The 22,231-nt window shown below is 51.5% G+C and overlaps 1 protein-coding gene across 2 annotated transcripts; it reads right to left on the bottom strand.

The window, feature by feature from the left end:
* Positions 1–83: 83 nt before the first annotated feature.
* PSMD4 (proteasome 26S subunit, non-ATPase 4) lies at positions 84–14,025 on the bottom strand. 2 transcript variants are annotated; one of them, XM_019556924.1, is made up of 10 exons: positions 13,920–14,025; positions 8,570–8,725; positions 7,449–7,563; positions 5,774–5,860; positions 3,113–3,181; positions 2,482–2,697; positions 2,276–2,384; positions 1,757–1,888; positions 1,367–1,434; positions 84–432 (listed from the first exon to the last, which is right to left on the bottom strand). In XM_019556924.1, exons 1-10 carry the CDS (start codon positions 13,943–13,945, stop codon positions 265–267), a joined length of 1,146 nt encoding a protein of 381 aa, XP_019412469.1. In that variant the 5' UTR covers positions 13,946–14,025; the 3' UTR covers positions 84–264. The 2 variants fall into 2 exon arrangements, with proteins under 2 accessions (XP_019412469.1, XP_019412470.1); XM_019556925.1 differs by having other exon boundaries at positions 8,585–8,725.
* Between the last annotated feature and the right edge of the window lie 8,206 nt (positions 14,026–22,231).

The raw sequence follows: 22,231 nt of genomic DNA, 5'->3' as shown, positions 1-22,231 counted from the left end.
CTCAGTAGTACCCAGCTCTGATGTCTCACACTCTTAGAAGCTCCATGTCCAACACCTGCAGCTGAGGTGGGCAGAGCCAGGGAGAAAGCTGAACTTTTTTTTATTAATTGTTACATCAAGAAAAAAACCCAAAACCCTCCTACCCTGTGCCCAGCACCTGCCCCTGTGAGCAAGGGGCACGCAGAAGCTGGAGGTGCTGGGTGACAGGGCTGGAACATGCAGGGCATAGAAGCCATCACAGGTCAGGGCGCAGATGCAGCGCTGTCACTTCTTCTCCTCCTCTTTTTTGTCCTTGCTCTCCTTTGAGGCCTGAGAGGCCAGGGAGCCCATGGCATTGCGGATGGCCTCGTTGTTGGGGTCAACACCGGGCAGGTTCTCCAGCACACTCTGAAGGAACTCAGGGTCCTGCATCACGTCGTAATCGTCTTCCTCCTGCGCGCAAAGCCAGAGAGAAGTGAGGCTGGCAGGGACCTCTGGAGGTCACATCTAGTTCAACCCCCTGCCTGAGGCAGGATCAGCCTTGTGCAAACCCATCATCTAATCTTTTAATAAAACTCCCGTCAGCCCTGACACGACACAAGACATCACACCTTACCCTGCCACAGGTAAAGCAGGGGTAGCCCATGTCTTGCTATTGTAAAAGGGCGTTAATAAACGTTAAAGAGATCCCAGGTAGAGGCCATGGCCCCTGCTGCAGAGGAAGGCAAAACTCCCCCAGTCCATATCAATCTGCCCAAGGGGAAAATTCCTGACCCCAAATGTGGCATTGGTCTGAGCCTGATTGGAGGGGCAAGACCCAGGAGCCTCTGGGCTTAGTACCAGAAGCACTGGCACAGCCCAGTCCCCATCCCCAGCCTGGGCTGCAGCCAACACCCAGTGCCTCTGAGAGAGGCTGAAAAACAACCTGACACAGCAGAAATGGGGGGCAGGAGGCAACCAGCAGAGCCCACAGTCCTAGCAAGTCCCCATGGTGGAACACAGGTATCGCTCATCTAGATCATCCCCAACCACTGGCTGTCCCATCCTCTCCTTGTGTGACTTGCTCACCCCCCCACACAATCCCAAGGAAGAGCCAAAGCCCTGGCTAGCAGGAAAGTGCTGCTCATTTGAAACCGGTAGCCAGCTGGGGGGTGTTTATATGGGCTCTAGTTACTCAGGGGACTGGCTGTGGCTCTGCAGGGAAGAGGGGGTGACCTAGAGTACTAGAGGGAGGAATTCAACCCTGGATGCGAAGCGGAGCTGAACTTTATATTCACTCATTTATAACCAAAATAGGGACCAGTTTGAGACTCCAAGCAGAGGATCTGCAGGCAGGTGGAGAGTCTTTCCAGCCTGACAGCAATAGTGCACATGGCAAGACAGTCACCTTTGTGGGCTCCGACGTGTCCATGGCAGCACTGCTCTCGACCTCAGCCGATTCAGCTTGGGCAAACTCTGAAAGGAAGGGGAAAAAAAACCCACCTTGGCTACAGAGCCAGGACCATCCACCATCACAGTGCAAACCACGAACATCCAGGATGTGGGCAGAGACAGCTGCTTCGTAGTTGCACGAAGCATCCGCCAGGCTGAGGGAGCATGGAGCTCACTTGGCTGCACCTCAGTGCCCCAGCATGGGGCTCATTGTTCCTTCCCCATCCACCTGCTAGTTTTGTGCCCCTGTTTCCAGGTGCTCCCATAAGACTCGCTGGCATGGATGGGATGTAAGTCAACCACTAGTGGGGCCTCTGGGATGGATGGCCAGGTTCTAGCCCCTCACCTGCCCCCTGCAGAGACATCTGCATGGCATAGGCGATCTGCTCCTCCTCGGTCATGCTGCTGAGGTCCGGCAGCCCGGCCCGGCCGAACTCCTGCTGTGTGATGGTCATCTTCAGCAGGGCATCGTCTGAATCTGCCACAAAGACAGGGCGGCACCAGCTTAGAGCAATGCGTCTTGTCCCCACCCTTTGCTAGCCTTACTCCCAAATCCCTCCACCATCACTGTTGGCAACTGACAGTCACAAAGCTGTGCCCACCTGGGCAGGCAGGAGGGGGGTCTGGGGAAGATGGACTGGAGTGACCAGCCTGGCTCTTGAGGGAAGTAAGATGGTCTCTTGAGTGGCAGGAGGGAGGCAGGTGAAAGGCAGCCCTGCCCGGAAGGGCTCTGAGGAGCCAGGGCATGGGCAGGAATTCAATGCCACCACCCACCTGTAGGCTGCCCAGCCCCTGCTGGTCAGACTGCTGTATCCTGTCCCCTTCTCCAGGGGGAGCAGGCTTTCACCCCTGCCTAGGTCCTTACCATCCCCGCCAGCAGCAGTGATCCCTGCCTCAGCAGCGGATGCAGCTGCAGCTCTCCGGGCCTCTTCTTCCTGCCGCTGCCTCTGCTCTTCCATGGACACACGCAGAGCCTGGGGAGAGAAGAGCCAGACAAGTGTTCAGCTCAGCGAAGCTTTCATGACTCCCAGTTCTCTCTACACCCATCCCCCTGCTTTCGCCATCTCTCACCAAAGCCAGCTCCGGATCGGCACTGGGATCCACTCCAAACTCAAAATCACTGGCGCCCAGGCCCAGCATGGCACCTCCCTCCCCAGCCAGAATAGGGGAGCTGATCAGTGCATCAGCCAGGCTTGGGCCTGGAGGCACAGTCACTAAGTGGGAGCCAGTGCCATCCTTGCCATTCAGGGTGTTAATGAAGGCCGTCAGCTTGTCTGTGTTGGCTTCCTAGAAAAGAGACGGCGTGGGAGAGGTTAGAACGGGGCCGACTGGCTCCAGAAGCCCGAGGCCAAGGAAATGGGCTCCACCTTAGTGATTCTCTCCCTGGCTGCAACTATATGAACACACGCAATAGTGACATGTATACCCAGGAACATGAATGCACCTGCCACATGTCAGGGTGGGCAGGTACCCTGCTCACAGGTACTGCAGAGTAAAGTGCCGTGACCCAGATATAGCAGAGGGACACGCCAAGCTGACTGGTCAAATGTGAATAGAAGAATTTCTGCAGCCAGAACAGCTCAGTCTCCAGGACGCCACCATGGAAAGCAAGCTCCAGGACTGCCAAGCATGTCAAAATGAGATGTAAAACCCAGACTCGGTTTGTATTGAGGATGCCCGGAAGACCAGGTTAAAGTCTCACCTCTTCTCCAAAATTGATTATGTCAACATTGACTTTCTCCTTTTTAAGGCGCTTTGCCAGCTTCACCAACTGCAGTGAGAAAGAAAAAAATCTGTATTAGCTTTTTGTCCTGTCCTCTGCATCTCCTCCCCTTGAGAGAGCAGACAGAAGGGCTCTGATACCATCCATCTACATGCAAAACAAGAAAGCAGAGGGCATGGACACACCGTGCATTTATAAGGGGGTAACTTTAATCTGTTTTGCATACCACTGTAAGCTACCCTGAGCCAGAGTGGGCAGACAAGCAGGTAAATCAGGGTAGCTACCTGCAGATGGCGTTAGTAAAAGGCCTTGCCAGGACATGGAGGATGCAGGTAAAAGCCAGGATGGGGGTGGAAAAACACTAACACCAGAGTAGTTTCTTCCTGGGGTAACTCTCCACTGATGAAAGGATTTCCACCCTCCGTTCACTGGAGAAAAGGCTGGTTACACACAGGTAAATGAGTTGTGTCATTTGCATAAATGGCAACCTCTTGTGTTTGGAAAGACAAGGATCAGGGCAAGGTTATTTCTTACTAGGAAAATGTATTGAGATGCCTTGTCTCTGTGCGTGGAAAGGAAAACACACAGCAACACTTAAACCTGAACAAATTTCCAAGGTTCTTTCCAAAACATATCACGGACAGTCTAAATTTCCCCACCTCCTACCCCTGTTACCTTTGAACTGGAATTAATTAAAAAGGCACCGGTCTCAACTGCAGACAACTGGTTATAAAAAGAAAAATTGAAACCTTTAGTTAAAGCTAAGACTCCTGCACTGCCCAACAGTCAGGGCTGTGTTTGTAAAACTGCAGTCAGGACTTTTGGAATCTCAGTGCAGGGAATTTATTTTAAGCAGAAGAATGACATAAATCCCTCACTCAGCAGAAAATTACCCCAGGAAAAAAAAACAAACCAAAAAAACATTCTATGTTAGCATTTGCCCACGTCCATCCTGGCTGTTTAAAGAGCAACATGGCATATTTTTCATCATGACCCCGACCAGCCTCCCTTTAAGGAGACAGAAGCACCAGCTACTCCAATCACATCAGCCCAGGGTCCAGTGATCAATGGAAGAGAACAGAAGCACAGTCACTTTTGGCTTCATCAGCTCCATAACTGGACACAATTCTCCCTTCCCCAATTTGGTTCTTCCAAATGCACTGACAGCTGTCTTTTGTGACCACAGCGCTGTGACAAGGACAGACCCACTCTTCCATCTGGAGCTGGCACTCCTTGTCGCTGTACTCAGGACCTTTCATTCTTGACAAAGGAGGGATAACCATGCCGGGCTGGCAGAGCTTGTAGCCATGCAAACCTGCTGCTGGATGCAGAAGGGCATGTAACAGGACTGGGGAAAATCCCCTTTGCACTGGTGGAGATTTCATCCAAGAGCGTGATCCTAGATGAAACAGGAAGAGCAGTTTGGATACACCCTGTACCCCAGTCCTGCTGGCTACTGCATGGGGCCAGGAGGGAATTTCTCCCTGTTCCCCTTCTGCTGCTACATGTTGTCTTCTTCCCTCGCTCATCTTGTCTAAACGGGGTTGCTATTCAGGATCCTGGTTCTCCACTGGCTTTGGGCATACGTATTTTCTTCTTCCAACTCCTTCTCTCATGTCCGTGACATATGTCACGGTTTTTCTAAGCCTTCCCCAGAGGCACTGAGTGTTGGTTACAGCCCAGGCTGGGGATGGGGACTGGGTTGTGCCAATGCTCCTGCTGGAACCAAAGCCAGAGGTTTCTGGCTAGAGGGACTTGCCCCTTTGCTCAGGGTCAGATTGATCTACTTGAGGTTAGGAAGGAATTTTACTCCACGGTCAAATTGGTACAGACTAGGAGGGGTTTGCCTTCCTTTACAGTGGGCGCCACAGCCTCTTCCTGGGATGTCTTGAGTGTATATTAACAACAGGATGTTGACTGCCATGGTCCCTCTGCTTTCCCTGTGGTAGGCTCAGATGCAATGTCTTGTGTTGTGTCAGGGTTGATTGTGTAGTTTTACTTGGAGGTTAGACAGTGGGTGTGCATGGGATGGTTTGGACAGGGCTGATCCTGCCTCTGGCAAGGGATTAGACTAGATGACCTCTTGAGGTCCCTTCCTGCCTGATTTCTCTAAGATTCCATGATTCACAATGAAAGCCTGCCCTCTTGGAAGTTTAAAAGCATGCACTTCAAAAAGATATAACATGATAAACAAGGATCTATTTTATAGATCTTCACAGTCCCTAGGAAAGCCCCAGTTGCTCTCATGTACCCTGTACTTATGAGCACCTCCCTATACCAGAGCTCACGGACCAGGATAGGGATGGTCAGCAAAAGAGATGCCTCATGGGGACATGAAAAATTAATCAACTCTTAGAGCTCTAGACATGCTCCACACTACTGCTGTCACCTCCCTGCTCAATTCAAATTCTTCAGGGCCAAGTTTTCTGGATACAACTACCCTGCACCTCTCTCCCCACAAAAGGTCAAGGGAGTCAGTTCAGCAGCTTATCAAGGAGCTCCGTTTTCAGGAAAGCAGCGATTTAGTGGGAGGAGATAAAAGCAGTACAGAGACACAGTTAAAGAAGGTGCTTTACGCTCCCCCCCTCAGAGATGAGGCGACCCCCTATGACTCCATCTGACCAGTCATGCTTTACTCACATCCTTCTCGTTATCTTCAACTGGGCTCCCAACAAAGGCAATGATGCGCATCTTGTGATTCTTGCCTTGACGATGTTTCAGAGCCAGCTAGAAAACAACAGTTGTGTCACACCAGGAGCTGGAGTCTCAAAGGGAAAGAAATTGTGTGCGTGTGCATGTGTGAAAAAGTGGGATTTTCTACGCACACATCTTAGAAGGTTGAAACGAAATACAGGATGCGCTCGGCTAAACACTGGGAACACTTGAGCACTGAGATTCAGGAGACCTGCTGGAGTAGGTGAAAGCCACCCTCACTCAGAGTTAAGTCCCTGTTTGACAAAGATTCTAATTATTGTGGAGAGAACCGAGGCAGGGGTTTGGGGAAACTGCTCAAGATCCCAGAAAGCTTCTGTGGTAGAGATGGAAGCCAAAGAGATGCTGAGTTCAAGACTCAAAGCAGTCCCCTCTCTGCTACAGACAAGTCACTGCTGTGTGCAGCAAAAGGCAAGGGGAGCAACACAGGGGCTGGTACAGAAACAAGTGGAGAAAGCAGCCACCATCTTTTGAGGCTTCTCCCTGCTTGAAGGCTTCCTGCCTTTGAGAGTGCTATGGGCTGGGATACAGCAGACAGAATTTACCAGGGATCCTGCAGCACATACCAATCAGATGGCAAATCAACCCCCATCTCTGAAGGCTCAGCTTCTCTCACATCTGTATTTTTCCCTTCTTTCCCCCACTACCAAACTGTCTCATTAATTTGTCTCATTAATGGTTCTCTGCTAAGCTTCAATATAATTATTCACCATGGTAACAGCTGGCCTTGTAGCAGGATTACATCCAATCCAGGGTCCTGGCCACACTCCAAGGCCTGTGGTTACATGCCACATGCCTAAATGTACCGTGTTTCTAAACGAAGAGATTCGATGCCTCCAAACAGTTGTGTTAGGCTCTGCTGTGTAGTGACTGTGTTCCCCATCTGAAGCAAGCTCCGTGAGGAGGTTATTGTTACAAGACCAAGCTCTCAACTAACACCTGTGCCCACAGGTCTCAACCAACACAGATCTTACCAACGGGGAAACTTTGAGGGACAGGTGAAATGACTTGCTTGAGGTGACCCAACAAGGGCAGAGAGGATTGCTGCAGGTTTCCCTGGGCGTGTCTACATGAGACATTTACTGCAGAGTAGACTAATTAGTTCTGCAGTAAACATCTTGGTGTTTACATGCACAGGGCAATTAGGCTGGTATAAACTAATAAACTCCGCAGCACTGCATGACGCTGAAGGGGCTGGCTGGGGCATGAGAATGCTACAGTGCAGGGGCTGCCTGCTGGCTATCCTGTGCTGAACCATCTTCATGCTCCAGGCAGCCCCTCCACAGCACGCTGAGCCAGGCAGGAGCAGCCCTGGGCTGACAGGCTGACCCCCATGGATCCCTATCAGCCAGGGCTGCTCCACCCTGGCTCAACGTGCTCTGCCCTGGCACACGTGCAACCTGGGCACACGTATAAACAGTGTGCCTGGGATCCATAAACTCCAGAGTTTATTACTCTGCATTAACTGCATGTATAGACGCACTTCAAGTCCTAGTTCAGTGCTTATTCCATTAAGCCACATATGTAATTAGCAAGACACCAGACAGAGGGGCTAGAGAAATACAACATGATTCACTCTGGAGAAACAAAGAGGGTCACTTACGTGAGCAACTCTGATTCCCGTACAGAAAGTGATTTTCCCCTTGGGCTGCACCGCATGTAGCTTGGACAGGATCCGGCCAGTGTCTGGAGTCAGTGTAGTCAACACTTCACAGTTACTAGAACAACACCATATTTATGCTGCATTGTAACAACGTGTCTTTTCAAACTGGCTGCTCAGCAAGCCTCCCAAGAGCCTTCATAAAGGGTGGAAGAGGCCCACCTTATTGCTGGGGAATCATGGAAAAAAAGGACCCTCAAGAAGTTACATCTGATCCAACCCCCTGATCAAGCCAAACTCAGCCCTGTCTAAATCATCCCTGTCTAAGGGCATTTGCTTAACCTGCTCCTGTAAACTCCCAAGGGGTGGAGATTCTTCAGCCTCTGAGTTGGAAAGTTCTTCCTAAGCTGTAACCTAAACTTCCCCCCATTGCAGTCTCAGACTCTTTCCCTGCAACTAAAGAGCACACTGTATTCTCTGGGAAACTGAAGCACAGATGGGGGGGGTCACACAGAAAATCAGCACAAAAGCTAGAAGGGAGTCACTGTCGGGTCTACACTCAGTCCAGCAGACCATGGTTTCTCAGCCTTTTTGGACTGGCAACTTCTTACTCGAGCCTCAGCCTTTTATTTTGCAAACCTTTACATTTGCTATGCCTCTGGGGCAAGCATGCACCACACATTCACTCCACAGCCACTAACCCTGGTCTTGACGCTGCAGTAAATGTTCCCTGTAGAAAGGAGAGACACTGGACCATGTCTCCTGAGCTGGCTGCCTCAAATGAGGGCTATGCCAGGGCTTGGCCACTAGGGGGCAGGAAAGGTGGGCTGCATTGGTGTAAGACTGGTGATAGTAGAGGGGGCAGGGCATGGAAGGCAGGGAGCAGAAAGCAGAGCAGCAGATCCAGGCAGGGAAGGGAATCAGAGTGGCACTTGTAGAGGGTGCAGGGCTTAATTTATGCTATGAATTAGTCTCTGAAAGGGCAGTGCACCACAGAGGTCAGCTTCCCTGACAATATGGCCCTCCATTTCCTCTTGCAATCCTCCTCCCTCCACTTGGCCCAGAGTGACAACCTGAGAAGGGCTGCCCCAAGCCACCCGCTTAATGGAAGAGAACAAGCTTGCCTACGAGGGCCGTACTTGGCCAAGGTGATGAGGCCCACGTTGTTCTCAGGGTTGCTGCGGGTTTTCGAGTGGCACACAATGTTGACAGCGTCTTGCTGGGCCTGCAGGCGCGTGGGGAGGAAGTCCCCATTTCTCATGTATTCGCTGTTGTCAACACTGAAATGCAGAAGCAGAGCGGGGTCAGGATGGACATGAAGAGGCTGGGGAATCTGGTTCATGAACTTTGGTGGGCCAGACCTGGGGCAGGCCAGCTGGAGACGCACAGCTTCCCACAGTTACAGCATGGAGAGGGAAACATGTCTGTAATTTGAACACCAAAAGGAGCTTATGGATGTAGGAGACACCACAGGAGTTCACATTCACACCAGTCTTCGAAGTCACAGCTAGGAGCCAACATCCTACAAGTGGTGCTTTGAACAATGCAGCTGGGGCTAAAAGGACCTTTCCTTCGGGCCTACATAAACTCTGTGAGGCCGAACTTCAGCCCTCAAGCCCTGCACCTGTGCCCAGCCCTGTAATGGTGGCACCTGACATATGGAACAGTTTCGCTTCATCCATTAGGTCAGGCCAAGACTGCCAGCCTAGGCTAAGCCTCTCTGCATAGACACCACATTTGTAGCTGCCACCTTTATCTGGTGGTTCAGAAGCTGCTGAGAGCTTTCGGCTGTCCTAGCTATGCTGTGCCCCTCCACCCCTGTGCTCTAGACTGTGCCTTTGCTTTGCAGACCGACAGACAGAGGCACAGACAACTTCAGTCTCCAGCTCCGTGACTGCAGAGGACACACGTCTCCTATGGTTCAGCCCTGCACCACACACCAAAGGGTGGCTCAGGGTCCCAGAGGTGGAGCCCTTCTGGGAGCTGGTAACATCTAGTGACTGGAGTGGGAGAAAGGCAGCAGGACTCCAAGTTCTTCCAACTCACCAGGGAGCCAGGCCTGTCATGGCACAGCTGTGTCCCAATTCCCAACCCCTGGTAACTGGGGGCCATTCTTAATTACTCCTGCCCCAAGACAAGGGTTTGGCACCAGTGCCAAGGTTTTCCTTAAGGCAGTGGTCTCCAACCTCTTCATGATGAAGATCACTTTTTGCAAGTTAAGGGCACCTCAGGATCTACTGAGCCCCACTGCCCCCTGCCCTGCACTGCTCCCTGTGCCCCTGGACTGTAGTGTCCCAGACCCAGCCAGGGCCTGATCTCACTTCTGTGCTGAGCTGCGGCAAGCTGTGCCTGCTCGGTGGCCAGATGAACATGGTGTCAGGCCCTACCCTGGCTTGGAAGTCTCTGTAGTCCAGGGGTGCATGGGGGAGCAGCTCTTGCCACTCGGTGCAGTCTAGCAGAGACCCTGGGGGCTGATGATTCCCCGCCTCTGCTCCGGGAGAAGGCTGCTGTAGGCTCCCTGCACACATAGTGGGGAGAGGTATGGGACCCCAGGGCCTCCGCCAGGTTGCTTCCAGAGGTGGGAGTGCCTCCTCCCCAGCAACCAGATCTTCCCAGACCTGGCTGGGCTGGGCCCACCCTCACGAGTCCCTGCTGCTGAGCTGAGTTGTGCCCACATCTGGCCAGGTTGCAACGGGGCTCAAGGCGCAGCAGCTGCAGCCTCTGTTGCTTCCATCTCCACAGAGATGAGGGGGAGCCCGCCCTCCCTGCATCTCTGGAGGAACCCCCCTGGCTCCAATCCTCCCACCACCCAGCTGGGCTGAGGCCCTACTTACCTTTCCCTGCTCCTGGCTGGGCCACACGGTCAGTCCTAGCCCCCATTCACCAAACCATTTCTCCTTCCCTGAAGTGGGACAACTTTCACATACCCCATCGGATCCACTGAGGAGGAAGGCCTTGCATTCAAAAGCCTGTCTGTGTCTATCCCATCTACACAGCTGGTCCAAGAAAAGAGATCTCCCTCAGAAATCTTTGCCTCTCCCAAAATTTCTGGACCATCCTGGCTACAACAGCCCTCTTACACTGCCATCTAATTCATTCTGAGTTTTCAGGGAAGGTTCAAGGCATTGCCAGACAACCCTACTGTTTCTGGTTTCCCTTTTCACCAGAGGGGAAACTTGGGATAGAGAGCTCCCAGTACCTTGCTGACAAATCCAGCAACTTCAGCCATACCCGTAGTGCAGAAGTGTTCAACCTCCAGCTGCTGGGCGAGATGAGTGGTGCGGCCTCTACTGAAATCTTTCAAGTGTATATTAATAACCTTTATGGCAGCAGGATGTTGGCCGTCACAGTCCCCCTGCTCTACCTGTGGCAAGGTCAGGTGCGACATCTGGTGTTGTATCAGGGCTGATGGTGGTTTTACAAAGAGTTTAAATGATGGATTTGTGTGGGATGCTTTGAACAGGGCTGATCCTGCCTCAGGCAGGGGGATGCACTGGGTGTGACCCCAGGAAGGCCCTTCTAGCCCCACTGCTCTGTGATTCTGTGACCCCAAATGCATCTACCTTTCAAGTCAGGAGACATCTGGCTGTGCCCCATGCTGCTGATGGCAAAAAGTCTCCGCTACAAAATCATAACAGAGCAATACAAAGCATGTGGCAAGACGTTCAAGCCAGGGGAGGAGGGCCAAATTGCTTTGCAGATGTGCACTGCTGCAGCACCCCCATAAGGAAGTTTATAACCCTGGGGTGACTAGCCCGTGACACAACAGGGACCAAAACCCAGGACTTGCGACATCCAGCTCTTGTCTAACCTACTCTGCACCCTGCCCAGTTCCTGACACCGGTTCCAAGCCAAAAGCAAGCATGCGTATAACCAAGAGCGCCGGTTCAGACAGCAAGAGACTGTGACCGTGCTGCCCTGATGCAGCAGATATGCACTGCACCAGGCAGCAATAATCACAATCCACTGTGAGAAACCTTAGATGCTAATTTCAGACTCAACAGCAACCGCACAAGGCAACAAATGACCCGTACACCCCACAGTCCTGCTGGGTTGTTTGTGTCCACAGCACAGAGTGGGTGGAAGCAGCCCTTTCAGTTACACCAGCTCTAACGAATGACCTAAGAGAGCAGAGGGAAAGAAATGTTTAGAGAAAGGACCTCGGAGTTTATTTCAGCCCCAAATGGCAGCTTTGGAAAGTGGCAGTTGCAATGTATTTTTAGAGTTAATGCCAGGGAACATGTCCTTTAAACAACCGCCCCTCTGCTGTGATTGTTCCCACGTGCCTAGGCTTTGGGCTGGGCAAGGACCAGAAGGAAACACTAGCCAGGGGCATCCTGGCTAACACCACCACCTAGAGCTTCTCATGTGCAGAGCTCAGCAAGCTTTATAGCAGAGATCAGTTTCACTGCACATCAGGGCTGTGCAACTCACGGCCCATGGGCTGCATCCTGCTCCTAGGGGTTAAGTTGCAGCCCCAGTGGGTCCCAGGCTGGGCATATTTCTCACCCACTGCTTTCCTGCTGCTGCTGGAGTCTCTGGGCTCCCCCACTCTCCTCCTGCTTCCCTTGCCTACCCCTATCCCTCAGGATGGGCACAGCAGCCCATTGGGCTGAGGGAATCTGTGGCTGGGAGTCTCAGGGACAGCACTGCAGCATGGTAGGGGTGAATAGGGGCACGTAGTGTGGTGCAGTGCAACACAGGAGGTACCTGCAATGAGAGGGAGCCCACAGTAGTGTGTGGCCGGGGGGGCGGAAGGCTCAGGTGGCCTGTGCCATAGATCGAGTAACAGAAGCAGAGACACAACCTGGCAAAGGTCAGAGCTGGGAACAGAACCCAGGTATCCCAAGGACCCAGGGCACTGCTCTGGGCAGCACATGGGACTGTCAGGACCTTTCCAGACAGACACAAACAACAGGGAAAACATCTAGAGTCAGTGAGTTTCACTAACTCAAGTGTTACCCGCAGCAAGTAGGAAGGAACTTTTTTTAATGTGCTACTTAAACCCGATGCTGGCCCTTTTCTAGGTCTGAACTAGTTATTCACTGAATTAAGCGACTGTGCCCCCTCTCTCTGACTGGCTGGAGAGAGTCATGGCGGGCCGAGTAGTACAAACAACAGCAACTTCATCTTTTGTGAGCCTGCTCCACTGTTGATGCAGCCATTAGAACTGCAGCCATGAAGAGGCTGGACAGATAGTAGCTATTATGGTCCTTACTATCATATTTTCTGGTATATAAGACATGTCCCCAGTTCCCCTGAAAAGGAGTATTTAAAGGGGTATTTTATATACCAAAGCTGTGGAAGGAAAAATACCATGCGAGTGAAAGTAGATGATTGTCAGGGGAAGATGAGCCTGGAGATGTTGGTGGGAGTGTGTGGGCCTAGGTAGGGAAAAGCAAGGAGAAGGGGCATGTTTGACAGCAGCCCCCATGCATGCCCAGGGCCCAGCATTACTGTCAAGGGAAGTAGGGGGGAGAAGAGGGCTATAGGGGCCATCATCATCCTTCCCTACAAACGCTGTAGGGCAGCACTCAGGGGACGGCCAGCCCCAAGCCCCTGCTGCCTCCTTTGGTGCAGCCCAGGGCCAGCTGGCTCCGAGGGGGTGCGATGCCAGCACCAGCACACCCTCACCCCCTTGGCTTCCCAAACCCCGTTATCAGGTCCGACTCTGCCTGAAAGGGAGTTTACAAAACCCAGGTTCAGTACAGGCAAGGGTGTTTGGTGACACAGGGGCACAAGATACTGTCACTGTACTCACAGCTGGCACCAGACCAGTCCCAACAGATCCCAGGTGCCTCGGATTTTAACCCACTTCCGTGCACCAGTCGCAGGCAGCATGGAAAGAAGGGGGCGCAGCACCTCGCCTCCTATCCCATGACCCAGCCCCACACACAGCTTGTACGACAGGTCACAAGAGCCCAGGGGGGCAACCCGGCTGCACTGGGCAGAGGAGGGAGGCAGGCAGGGACCGGACTCGGAGCAGGCCAGGGGTGAGTAAGCAGAGAAGAGCCCAATGCCCCTGCTCCTACCTCCGGCCGCCTCCCTGCTGCTCCCAGGCCCATGCAAGGGAGCGGCACAGCACTGCCCGCAGGTGCAGCCCCCCGTGGGGTCCCAGCCCTGGCGCCCCCTTCACCTATCCCCACCCCCGCCCGGGCCCCTGCCACGTCACCCCTCCTCCACAGCAGTGACCCCCTCCTCCCCATTACTGGCCCCTCCTTCACGTCACCGACCCCCCTCACGTCACGGCTCCTTCAGTTGCTGACCCCCACGTCACCCCCATCACTGACCCTGACCCTGACCCTCCCCCGGCCCGGCCCGGCCCGCCATGACTCAGGAAAACCAGCCCCGCGTCCCCAACCCGGCCCGGCCCCCCCTAGGAGCGCAGTGCGGCCTCCTCAGCCCGGCCCCGGGCTTGCTCTGCACAGACCTACCCTGCCCTACCCAGCCCCCAGCCCCCGGCCCGGCGCTCACCAGACCATCGTGCTCTCCAGCACCATCTTGCCTCCTTTCTCAGCCGAGCCGGGCCGGGGCCCAGGCAGCACCGCGCGCGCGCAGTGGCTCGGGGCCGCCAGCCAACCCGCGCCGCCCTTCTTGCAAGGTGGGGCCGAGGGGGCCACTGGGACGTGTAGTTGGTGCACCACCTCCCGCCAGGGGGCGGGGCCAGAGAGGCGGGGCCAGGCAGGAGCCCAGGGGCCTCCATAGCTGGGAGTTTCGAGGCGGGGACCCAGTGGTCAGTCGGTGCTTCCCAAACTCCTCTTCGGGGCAACCCCGGTTATGCCCCATTTCTTCTGCACGGCCCCCACCGATGTCACTATCCCCATCTGGTGTCACAACCTGCAGTTTGGGAATGGTTGCCATGGGGATGTCCCCAGCCTCTGGGGTGTGCTCTTCCCCCTTCCCCTTTCTGCTCCATGTGTCAAGGGGTTTCAGGCCTCCCTCAGAGGCTTGGGTGCTGGATGCAGTCTGGGCTGGGACCCAACCTGGGCGATCCTGGCTGGGTGGTCTGGTCCTTGCACTCATGCTCAGACCAACGCTGCTTTTGGTGTCAGGAAGATTGGCCATGTGCAGATTGGCAGGGAGGATTTGTCTTGCTTTGCGGCCAGGGCACGGCCTCTATCTCTGCAACGTGTATTATTAACCTTTTACAGAAGCAGGACGCTGGCTTCTGCAGTCCTCCTGCTGTCCCTGGACCAGGTTCAGGTGTGATGTCTTGTGCGGTGTCAGGGTTGATGCCAGTTTTGCTATGAGTTTTTATCAGGGTTGGGCAAAGTCTGGCCTGTGGCAGACTCCATTTCCCAGCAGCCCCTGCCCATGTCACTGCAGCCGGTTTCCATGGAGACCGCAGGAGCAGGGCGCAATGGCAGTGTGGGTCAGGGTTTCTATGGAGATCTGCCCCAGCAGTGCTGGCAGGGCAGGCAGCTGGGCAGGGGGATGCTCTGGGGCTGGGATCTTGTGGTGGCGACAGTGTGGTCCAGAGCCCTGGGGCAGAGCTCAATACACTGCTCACGTGACCCAGGGTGCGCAGGCAATGGACTGGCTCTGGACCACGCTGTCACTGCCGCAAGATCCCAGCCCTGGCTGCCGAAAAGCTCCCCACCTAGCCACCTGCCCTGCCAGTGCAGCTGGGGCTGGTGTCTGTGGAAACCCTGGCCCTGTGCTGTCATGATGCCACTGTTCCTGGGGTCTCTATGGAAACTGGCCACAGCCACATAGGCTGGGGCTGCTGGGAACTGCAGGCCGGCTGCTGGCCACATCCACCATTTTGCCCACCCCTGGTTTAGATGGGTTTGTCTGGGATAGTTTGACTGGGCTGATCCAGCCTTGGGCACCAGCTGGACATGACCTCTGAAGCTCTCTTCCAGCCCCACTGCTCTAAGATCCTATGGGAATGGTGATAGCCTGTGGCCTCAGCTTCATTATCTATGGGGTAGGGCTCCAGGATTTCCCTGCAGCTGATGTCTCCTGCACTAGACAGGCCAGCACAGGTCACCTCCCTTTGAGGCTGTGGAGAAACATGATGCCATGGGCTTTTGGGGGCATTTGGTCTGCTAACAAGGAAGAGTCAGGTTGGGTGAGGTCATGGGCAGATCTAGGACATTGGAAAGGGGGCTGCAGACAGTAAGATGCCTTAACCCACAGAACATGACACATCTTTCTTCAGTTAAACTTAAAGCTTTTATTTTAATATTCCAGGAGCTAAAACTGGACATAGGACTCCAGATGTGGCCTCACCAGCACTGAATGAAGTGGAATAATCACTTCCCTTCATCTGCTGATAATGCACCTACTCATGCAGCCCCATATGCTGTTAACCTTTGCATCAAGGGTTAGGGTGAGGTCCAATGACAAGGGTTATTGGACTACTAGACTATGCCCCTGAATGCCCCGGTGAGATCTCTGCTTGGCAGGATAGGGATCAAGACTCATTTGCAAGGCAACTAGTGCATTTCTAGGTATGGGAGTGTGTGCTGTCTGCTGAATAAACCTACATGAGTGGAGTGGAAACCTCTCAAGTGTTCTTTCAACAACCCACTGGCTCTCCAACCCTAGATGTTGGACCAACACAACACCTAGGGGTGCTATGAGATCTTTTTAAGGGGGTCATGAAATATTAGTAGCATCATGCAAACACCTACACCTTATTCATAGGATAAACCCAGAGACTGGAAATAGGACTCCAGAGTGAAAGAAGCATCCAGCACAGCTGTGGCTTGCAGTTTTTTGCAACAGAAGAATTACCCTAGTATTTTTTCATAGTCAAGAGAGTGAAAACAAAGACCTGGGATTTTCTGAAGGGGGCTCCGAGTCAGAGGAGAGTCTTGAGTCTAAGAAGGCTGAAAACCACGCTGCATCACAGGGGTCTGGGTCAGAAGTCTCATAGATTCATGGATGCTAGTGAGTGGCTCCATGCAGCCACCACCAGGGCTGCTATCACCTGCCTTGACTTCCAGCCCTCCCTCCTCTAGGCCCACTGTGCCAGCACCACATCCTGATTGACCACAAGATGAACATGAGCCTTCAATGCGATACTGTGACTAGTAAAGCGAGCAAAATGCTGGCTTGCATCTATAGATGTGTCTCAAGCAAATCCTAGGACGTCATTCTCCCATTGTACTTGGCCTTGGTGAGGCTGCAGCTGGAGTACTGCATCCAGTTTTGGGCTCCACAGTTCAAAAAGGATGTGGAGAAGCTTGAGAGAGTGTAGAGGGGAGCCACGTGCATGATCAGAGGTCAGGAAAACAGAGCTTATGATGAGAGGCTGAAAGCCATAGGACTTTTAGCCTGGAAAAGCGCAGGCTCAGGGGTGACCTGGTGGCCACCTATACATTTATCGGGGTGCTGACCAGGACCTGGGGGAACATCTGTTCACTAGAGCGCCCCAAGGGATCACAAGATGGAATGGTCACAAACTCCTCCATGACTGTTTCTGGCTGGACATAATGAAGAACTTCTTTACTGTCTAAGCCCCCAGAGGTGGTTCAAGTATCTACTTTGAAAACCTTCAGGAGACATTTGAATGTTTATCTTGCTGGGATCCTGTGATCCCTGCTGACTTCCTGCCCTTGGGGCAGGGGGATGAACTCAATGATCTTCCAAGGTCCCTTCCAGCCCTAATGTCTATGAATCTATAAACAAGTTTGACCTAAATCAGGTAAGTCTGAACTACATTCAACCAGGTTTATGTCAAACTGGTTTCAGCTATTTTGAAACTGGTTTATGTATAAGTTCTGTCCTTAGCCAGCAGCAGTCTTTGTTTCAGGAGGAGGCTGGGAGGAAAATGTGTCCTGACTACAGCCAGCCACCAGGGGTCACTGTACCATCAGCTGTAGGTGGGTTTTGCCTGAGAAGCACTTGGCAGGGTAGGGGGACAGCAAACTCCAAGGCTTGTAGCTATTCCACATTGTACCTGGGATTCTCTCCGGATGACATCTCTACCAGCCTGCACAACCAGGTGGTGGAAATCTGCGGGGAGATCAAGGAGTTTCATTACTCAGCTGCCTTCAGGGATTTAGGAGATGGGAGACAGTGCAGTCCACTGGGCAGGACACAGGAGGACACCTGGACTCTCACCCCAACTCTGCCATTGGTGGCTTGGTGAGCATGCGTGTGAGCACCAATTCTCTTTTTATGAATCTATTTAGGACCTTGAGGGAGGGATGATGTGTGTGCATGTGTACAGCATCTGGCACAAAGAGCCCCTGAGCTCAGGTAAGACTTCTATCTGCTGTCACAAGCAGATAGCCATGTTAGTCTGAACCCAGGGTAGATTTGCACTTTACAGACCAATGTATGCATCTCAAATGTAAATGGAGATGTTCATAAGCTCATGGAAACCACAGGGCTGGAAGGGACTCCAAGAAAATCCATCAGCTTCCTGATCAGATCTGGGAGTCATTGTGGACAGCTCACTAAACACATCAGCTCAGTGCTCAGCAAGCATCAAAAAGGCAAATGATACTTGAGGGATGATTAAGGGAATTGTAAACCAAGCTGAAAGCATCATGATACTCCTTTATAAACCCATGGGGCATCCACACCTTGAGTCTTGTGTCCAGTTCTGGTCCCCACACCCCAAAAAGGATATAGGCAAACTAGAGAAAGTCCAAAGAAGAACAGCAAAGATGATAAGTGCTATGGAGGGGCTTCCATACGAGGAGAGACTGCAGAGGTCAGGCTAGGTCAGTTCAGAAAAGAGGTGCTTGAGGGGGGACAGGGGAAGGTTTTACAAAATACTAAACAGTGAAGAAAGAGTCAATAGGGATTTGTTATTGACCATCTCTCTTCATACAAGAACATGAAGCTAGGTTGCAAGTTTAAAGCAGACACTTGGAAGTTCTTTGTCACACAACGGGAAATTAAAGCATGGGGCTTGTTGCCACCAAAAGTGGGGGGAAGTTGAGAGTCTAGCCAGATTCACAAAGGGATTGGGCACATGCTTGGAGGAAAGGGACATCAGTAGCTACTTAGCATTAGAGTGAGGAGCAAAACTTCCTAGATCCCACAGGCTGGAGGCTGCAAATGACAGAGTAACAGGAGAAATTCCTGGTCATACCCAGTTCAGGTCTCCCTTAAAAGCATCTGCTCTCTGCCTCTGCATGAGACAGCAGACCTGACAAGACTGATCTATCATCTGACCTAGTAAATCACAATTCTTATGTTCTCACAAAGGCCAGGTCAAGTCTAACTTGACCATTCCCTAGAGACATTTTACCAACCTCTTCTTAGCAGCAGTTTGATGATCCCAGTGTTTCACTCTCTCCATCAGCATTTTTTTCTAATAGCCAACCTAAATCTTTGCTGTTGGAAACGAAGCCGATTTCTGCTTCCTCAATAGCTGCAGAGAACCATCAGTCACCACCTCCTAACGCCAATCTCCTGCGTCACCCCTCTTCCCAAGACGAGATAAATGCATTCCTCCAATCTTCTCCCCACATGTTCTCACCACTGTTTTCTGGCTCCTCTGTATCTTTCCTTGAAGCACAGTGATAGACATTGGACACTGTGTTCCAGCTGAACAAGTGCAGATGCTCATCCCCAGGCCTCTGGGACCTTGCCTCTTCTCACCATGTTCTCAAGAATCATTCCTAACGGTTCAGAGATTAATTCAGTAGCGCTGCAAACTCTCTGGGGTGAATTTCAGCACATCCAGCCAATCTTGGTAGGAATACATCTGTTGTCCCAACTTCGGGCTCCACTCTTCTCTGTTAAAGCTCACGTCCTTAAATATCTGGTCACAACATCTTTTCAGTGAAGAACGAAGCAAAGAAGGTATTAAAGAGGATTCTCTGCAATGCCTATGCTTTGCTCTCTGTTCCTTGTACAGGGAGAGCCTTTACTTGGTGCTGTTTATAAACCCTAGCTAATTCAAAACTCATGTTTTCCTATGCTTTGATGGTTACAAGAGTTTACTGGTCCTCTTTGATTACCTGGTCCTTTCTGATCACCTGCTTATGTGCTAAATTAGGGGCCCCAACCCTGTCTTGCTAAGATCTCAGCTCCTAGTAGGCCTTCCTCTCCTTTCTTCATTTCAAGCTAGGTTCCCCTAATGACTCATCTTCCAGAGAGGTCCAGAAATAAGGGGGCAACAAATTGTTACACATATCATAATGAAACAGGGCATAGCTGCCTGAGGATATTTGGGGTGATGGGGCTTGCTTTTCTTATATGATCATAGAAATCTGAGTGGCTTCTAATTATTCAGTGGATAACAACTGTATGAAAGATGCAACTGGTACATTTCACTTTGGACACATTATTCTGTGCATACAGCAGACAGTCAGTCTGGTCAGCTGGCCAATGGTGATCAAAGTCTCTCTAGTTAGATGCCCATGTCATATCTTTAATAAATCCTGGGTCAGAGCTCAACTATACAGGGCTGGGGCCAAGCTCCTTGCAGCAGTTTTCACTAAGAACTGGTTAAAAAGCAGCTGCACGGAGACAGTAACGTGAAGCATTGCCCTGGTTCTATGACAGCAGCAGGGAGAAGCTCACACAAAGCTAGTTTCAGGATGAAGGCCTCAGGTTATCTTCCATGAAGGGACCTTGCCTTTGTACGCACTTCTGTGGCAATGCATGGAGGTTTCAGTGTGAATATCCTGCACTCCAATGCCTTCGTTACAAAGCAATTCTCCTGTGGAAGGTAGGTGGTAGAGGAAGGCAAGGAGGGGCTGGAGCACTCTCAGTTCAGCATCTTATTCTGGGCTTAAGATAGGGGGAACAGATTTTCCTGGACTTGAGCTAGGACAGTCCATTGCCCCCAGCTTCAGCTCCATTTTAAATACCTGTCTCCTACTGAGAGCAGAATACGATGGGATGCTCAGACACATGCGAGTGAGGGGCCTATTATAGAATGGCCTTAATGGAGCATGGAGGAACAAACTAAGCCCTAATACATGAGGATGCAAAGGCCAGGAGCATAAAGGCAGAAACAGCAAAAACAGGCCTTCCAGCAAGCAGTACTGGGACCACCCAGCAAGGCGCTGCCATGGAAGAAACAAGCTCACAGGGCCAGTTCACTCTTCTAATGCTTTTGTTAATGTGTTGGAGCACACAAACAAGGCAGAAATAGAGCCGGCATTCCTCAGTCACCACTACAGCAAACTGTATGAGTGTACAAGCCTCAGAGAAGAGCAGGTTAGGAAGAGGCAAAGTTGAACTTGAAAGAGAGATGACCTCAGGAGTTCAAGCTTATTATTCCTTCCCCACTCCCCACCTTTGGTAAAAGTGTGAGGCCTGTGGCTTTCAGAGGACTGCAAAATGCTTTAAAAAAAAAAAAAAGTCAGGCTTCTGCTCCGACTGGGAAGCAGGCAGGTTAGCCCAGGGGAACCGGACACCTAAACTGGGACATGCTGTGCATCACAACGCAGCAGTCAGCCCACAGCCTGGTGAAGAACAGCATGGCAGGAGATGCCTGTGAAAGGCTGAGCTGTCTGCGCTGGGGGAGGCAGGCAGGCTGTGGCATTTATAGATACCCGGTCAAGGCAGGCAGGGTTATTCATGTACAACACCTCCTACCCCTTTGGAACCAGATGAAGAACTTCCCCTTACTCCACCCCACCCCCATCAGCTGGAAATGAGAGAGAGAGAGAAAAAAAGAGAGACATGTGGTTTTAGTAGCATACTGTATATTAGGTCTCATCACAGAGCAATTCCCCTGTGCAAGACAGGCTGAGAAGAGACAGCTTTTGCTTCGAATACTCTGTTTAAACAGCCAATGGATGGCAAAAAATGTTACAAGGTTAAAAAGACGATATTCACGATGCGGCATGAGTTGCTTCACATGGGTGTAGGCTCTGCAGGCCAGACCCTCCCTGCTAGACACCACAGGAAGCAAGGGTTCCTGCTGCATGGCATTTACGTGGTGTCAGGACAAAGAGAGGTCTGGCAACCAGCAGCATGATCCCTCTCAACACGCGTGTGCACAGCGAGCCAGACAACATGCTACTGGTTGTAATCCAACCCCCCCCCAAGCCTTTGGCAAGATAACAAAACCTTTGCAATGAAGTTAAGCCGATCGAGTTTTACTAGGTTAAAAATCCATCACCTGCCACTTTTCTTTGTAAAATGCCAAATAAAAGCACTTCTGTTTTAAAAACCATTACAAAGCAGAGGTTTGATATTCACAAGAGATATAAATGTTAAACGCCCTCCCTACTCACTGAATAACTATTAAACACTTAAATACAACTTCATAAATATTAAATCATGAAAAAAAAAAGATTGAGAATTGGTGTCTTTCCTCCAGGTAAAAACAAAAACAAAAAAAATATGAGTTAGGAGGGAAGATAAGAAACTGTGCGTCTAATATAGACAGTTACTTCTGATATAAAGTGTAACCTGCTGGAGAAGGGAAATTCTACCAGAGACATTTCCAGCTGTCACTAAGCTGATTTTCTGGGTACACGTCTTGCTGCTGTATTTGTGATAAGCATTTTAGAACTCTTAAGAGTCAGATGCCAGTTATGGGACAAGAAGGGAACTGTTCTCACCCCGGACCAAACCCTTCTGGTTTTGGACACCAGGCTCCGAGTAAGGCCATTCCACTTGGTCTTTTCAAAGGTAACCTTAACACAAAAGAAAACAATAGCTTCCACTTCATCCACTCCAAAAGTTTAAAGTGTGATGGGGAAAAAAAAAAAATCTCTCAGCTTCCGATGCATCAACTTAAGAAACCTTCTCAACCACTACATTCTTCAGTATTATTAGCAAACCTTGCTAATAAAAGCACACAAAAGCCCTGCGCTATTGCAAGGCTATGTTGGTTTTTTTTTTTTTTTTTTTTG

This window comes from Crocodylus porosus, unplaced genomic scaffold (assembly GCF_001723895.1).
Source record: "Crocodylus porosus isolate Cpor-Errol unplaced genomic scaffold, CroPor_comp1, whole genome shotgun sequence".
Lineage (NCBI taxonomy): Eukaryota > Metazoa > Chordata > Crocodylia > Crocodylidae > Crocodylus > Crocodylus porosus.
The sequence above is the reverse complement of the archived record's forward strand: the minus strand, read 5'-3'. Positions and strand labels throughout refer to the sequence as shown.

What these genes read in the sequence shown, in the direction of transcription:
- PSMD4 (XM_019556924.1), bottom strand. Translation starts at nt 13,945, where the DNA reads ATGGTGCTGGAGAGCACGATGGTCTG. An exon ending in CGGGAATCAGAGTTGCTCAC is followed by an intron (nt 5,861 to 7,448) that starts GTAAGTGACCCT and finishes GTTGTTTTCTAG; the next exon opens with CTGGCTCTGAAACATCGTCA. An exon ending in CCGATCCGGAGCTGGCTTTG is followed by an intron (nt 2,385 to 2,481) that starts GTGAGAGATGGC and finishes TTCTCTCCCCAG; the next exon opens with GCTCTGCGTGTGTCCATGGA.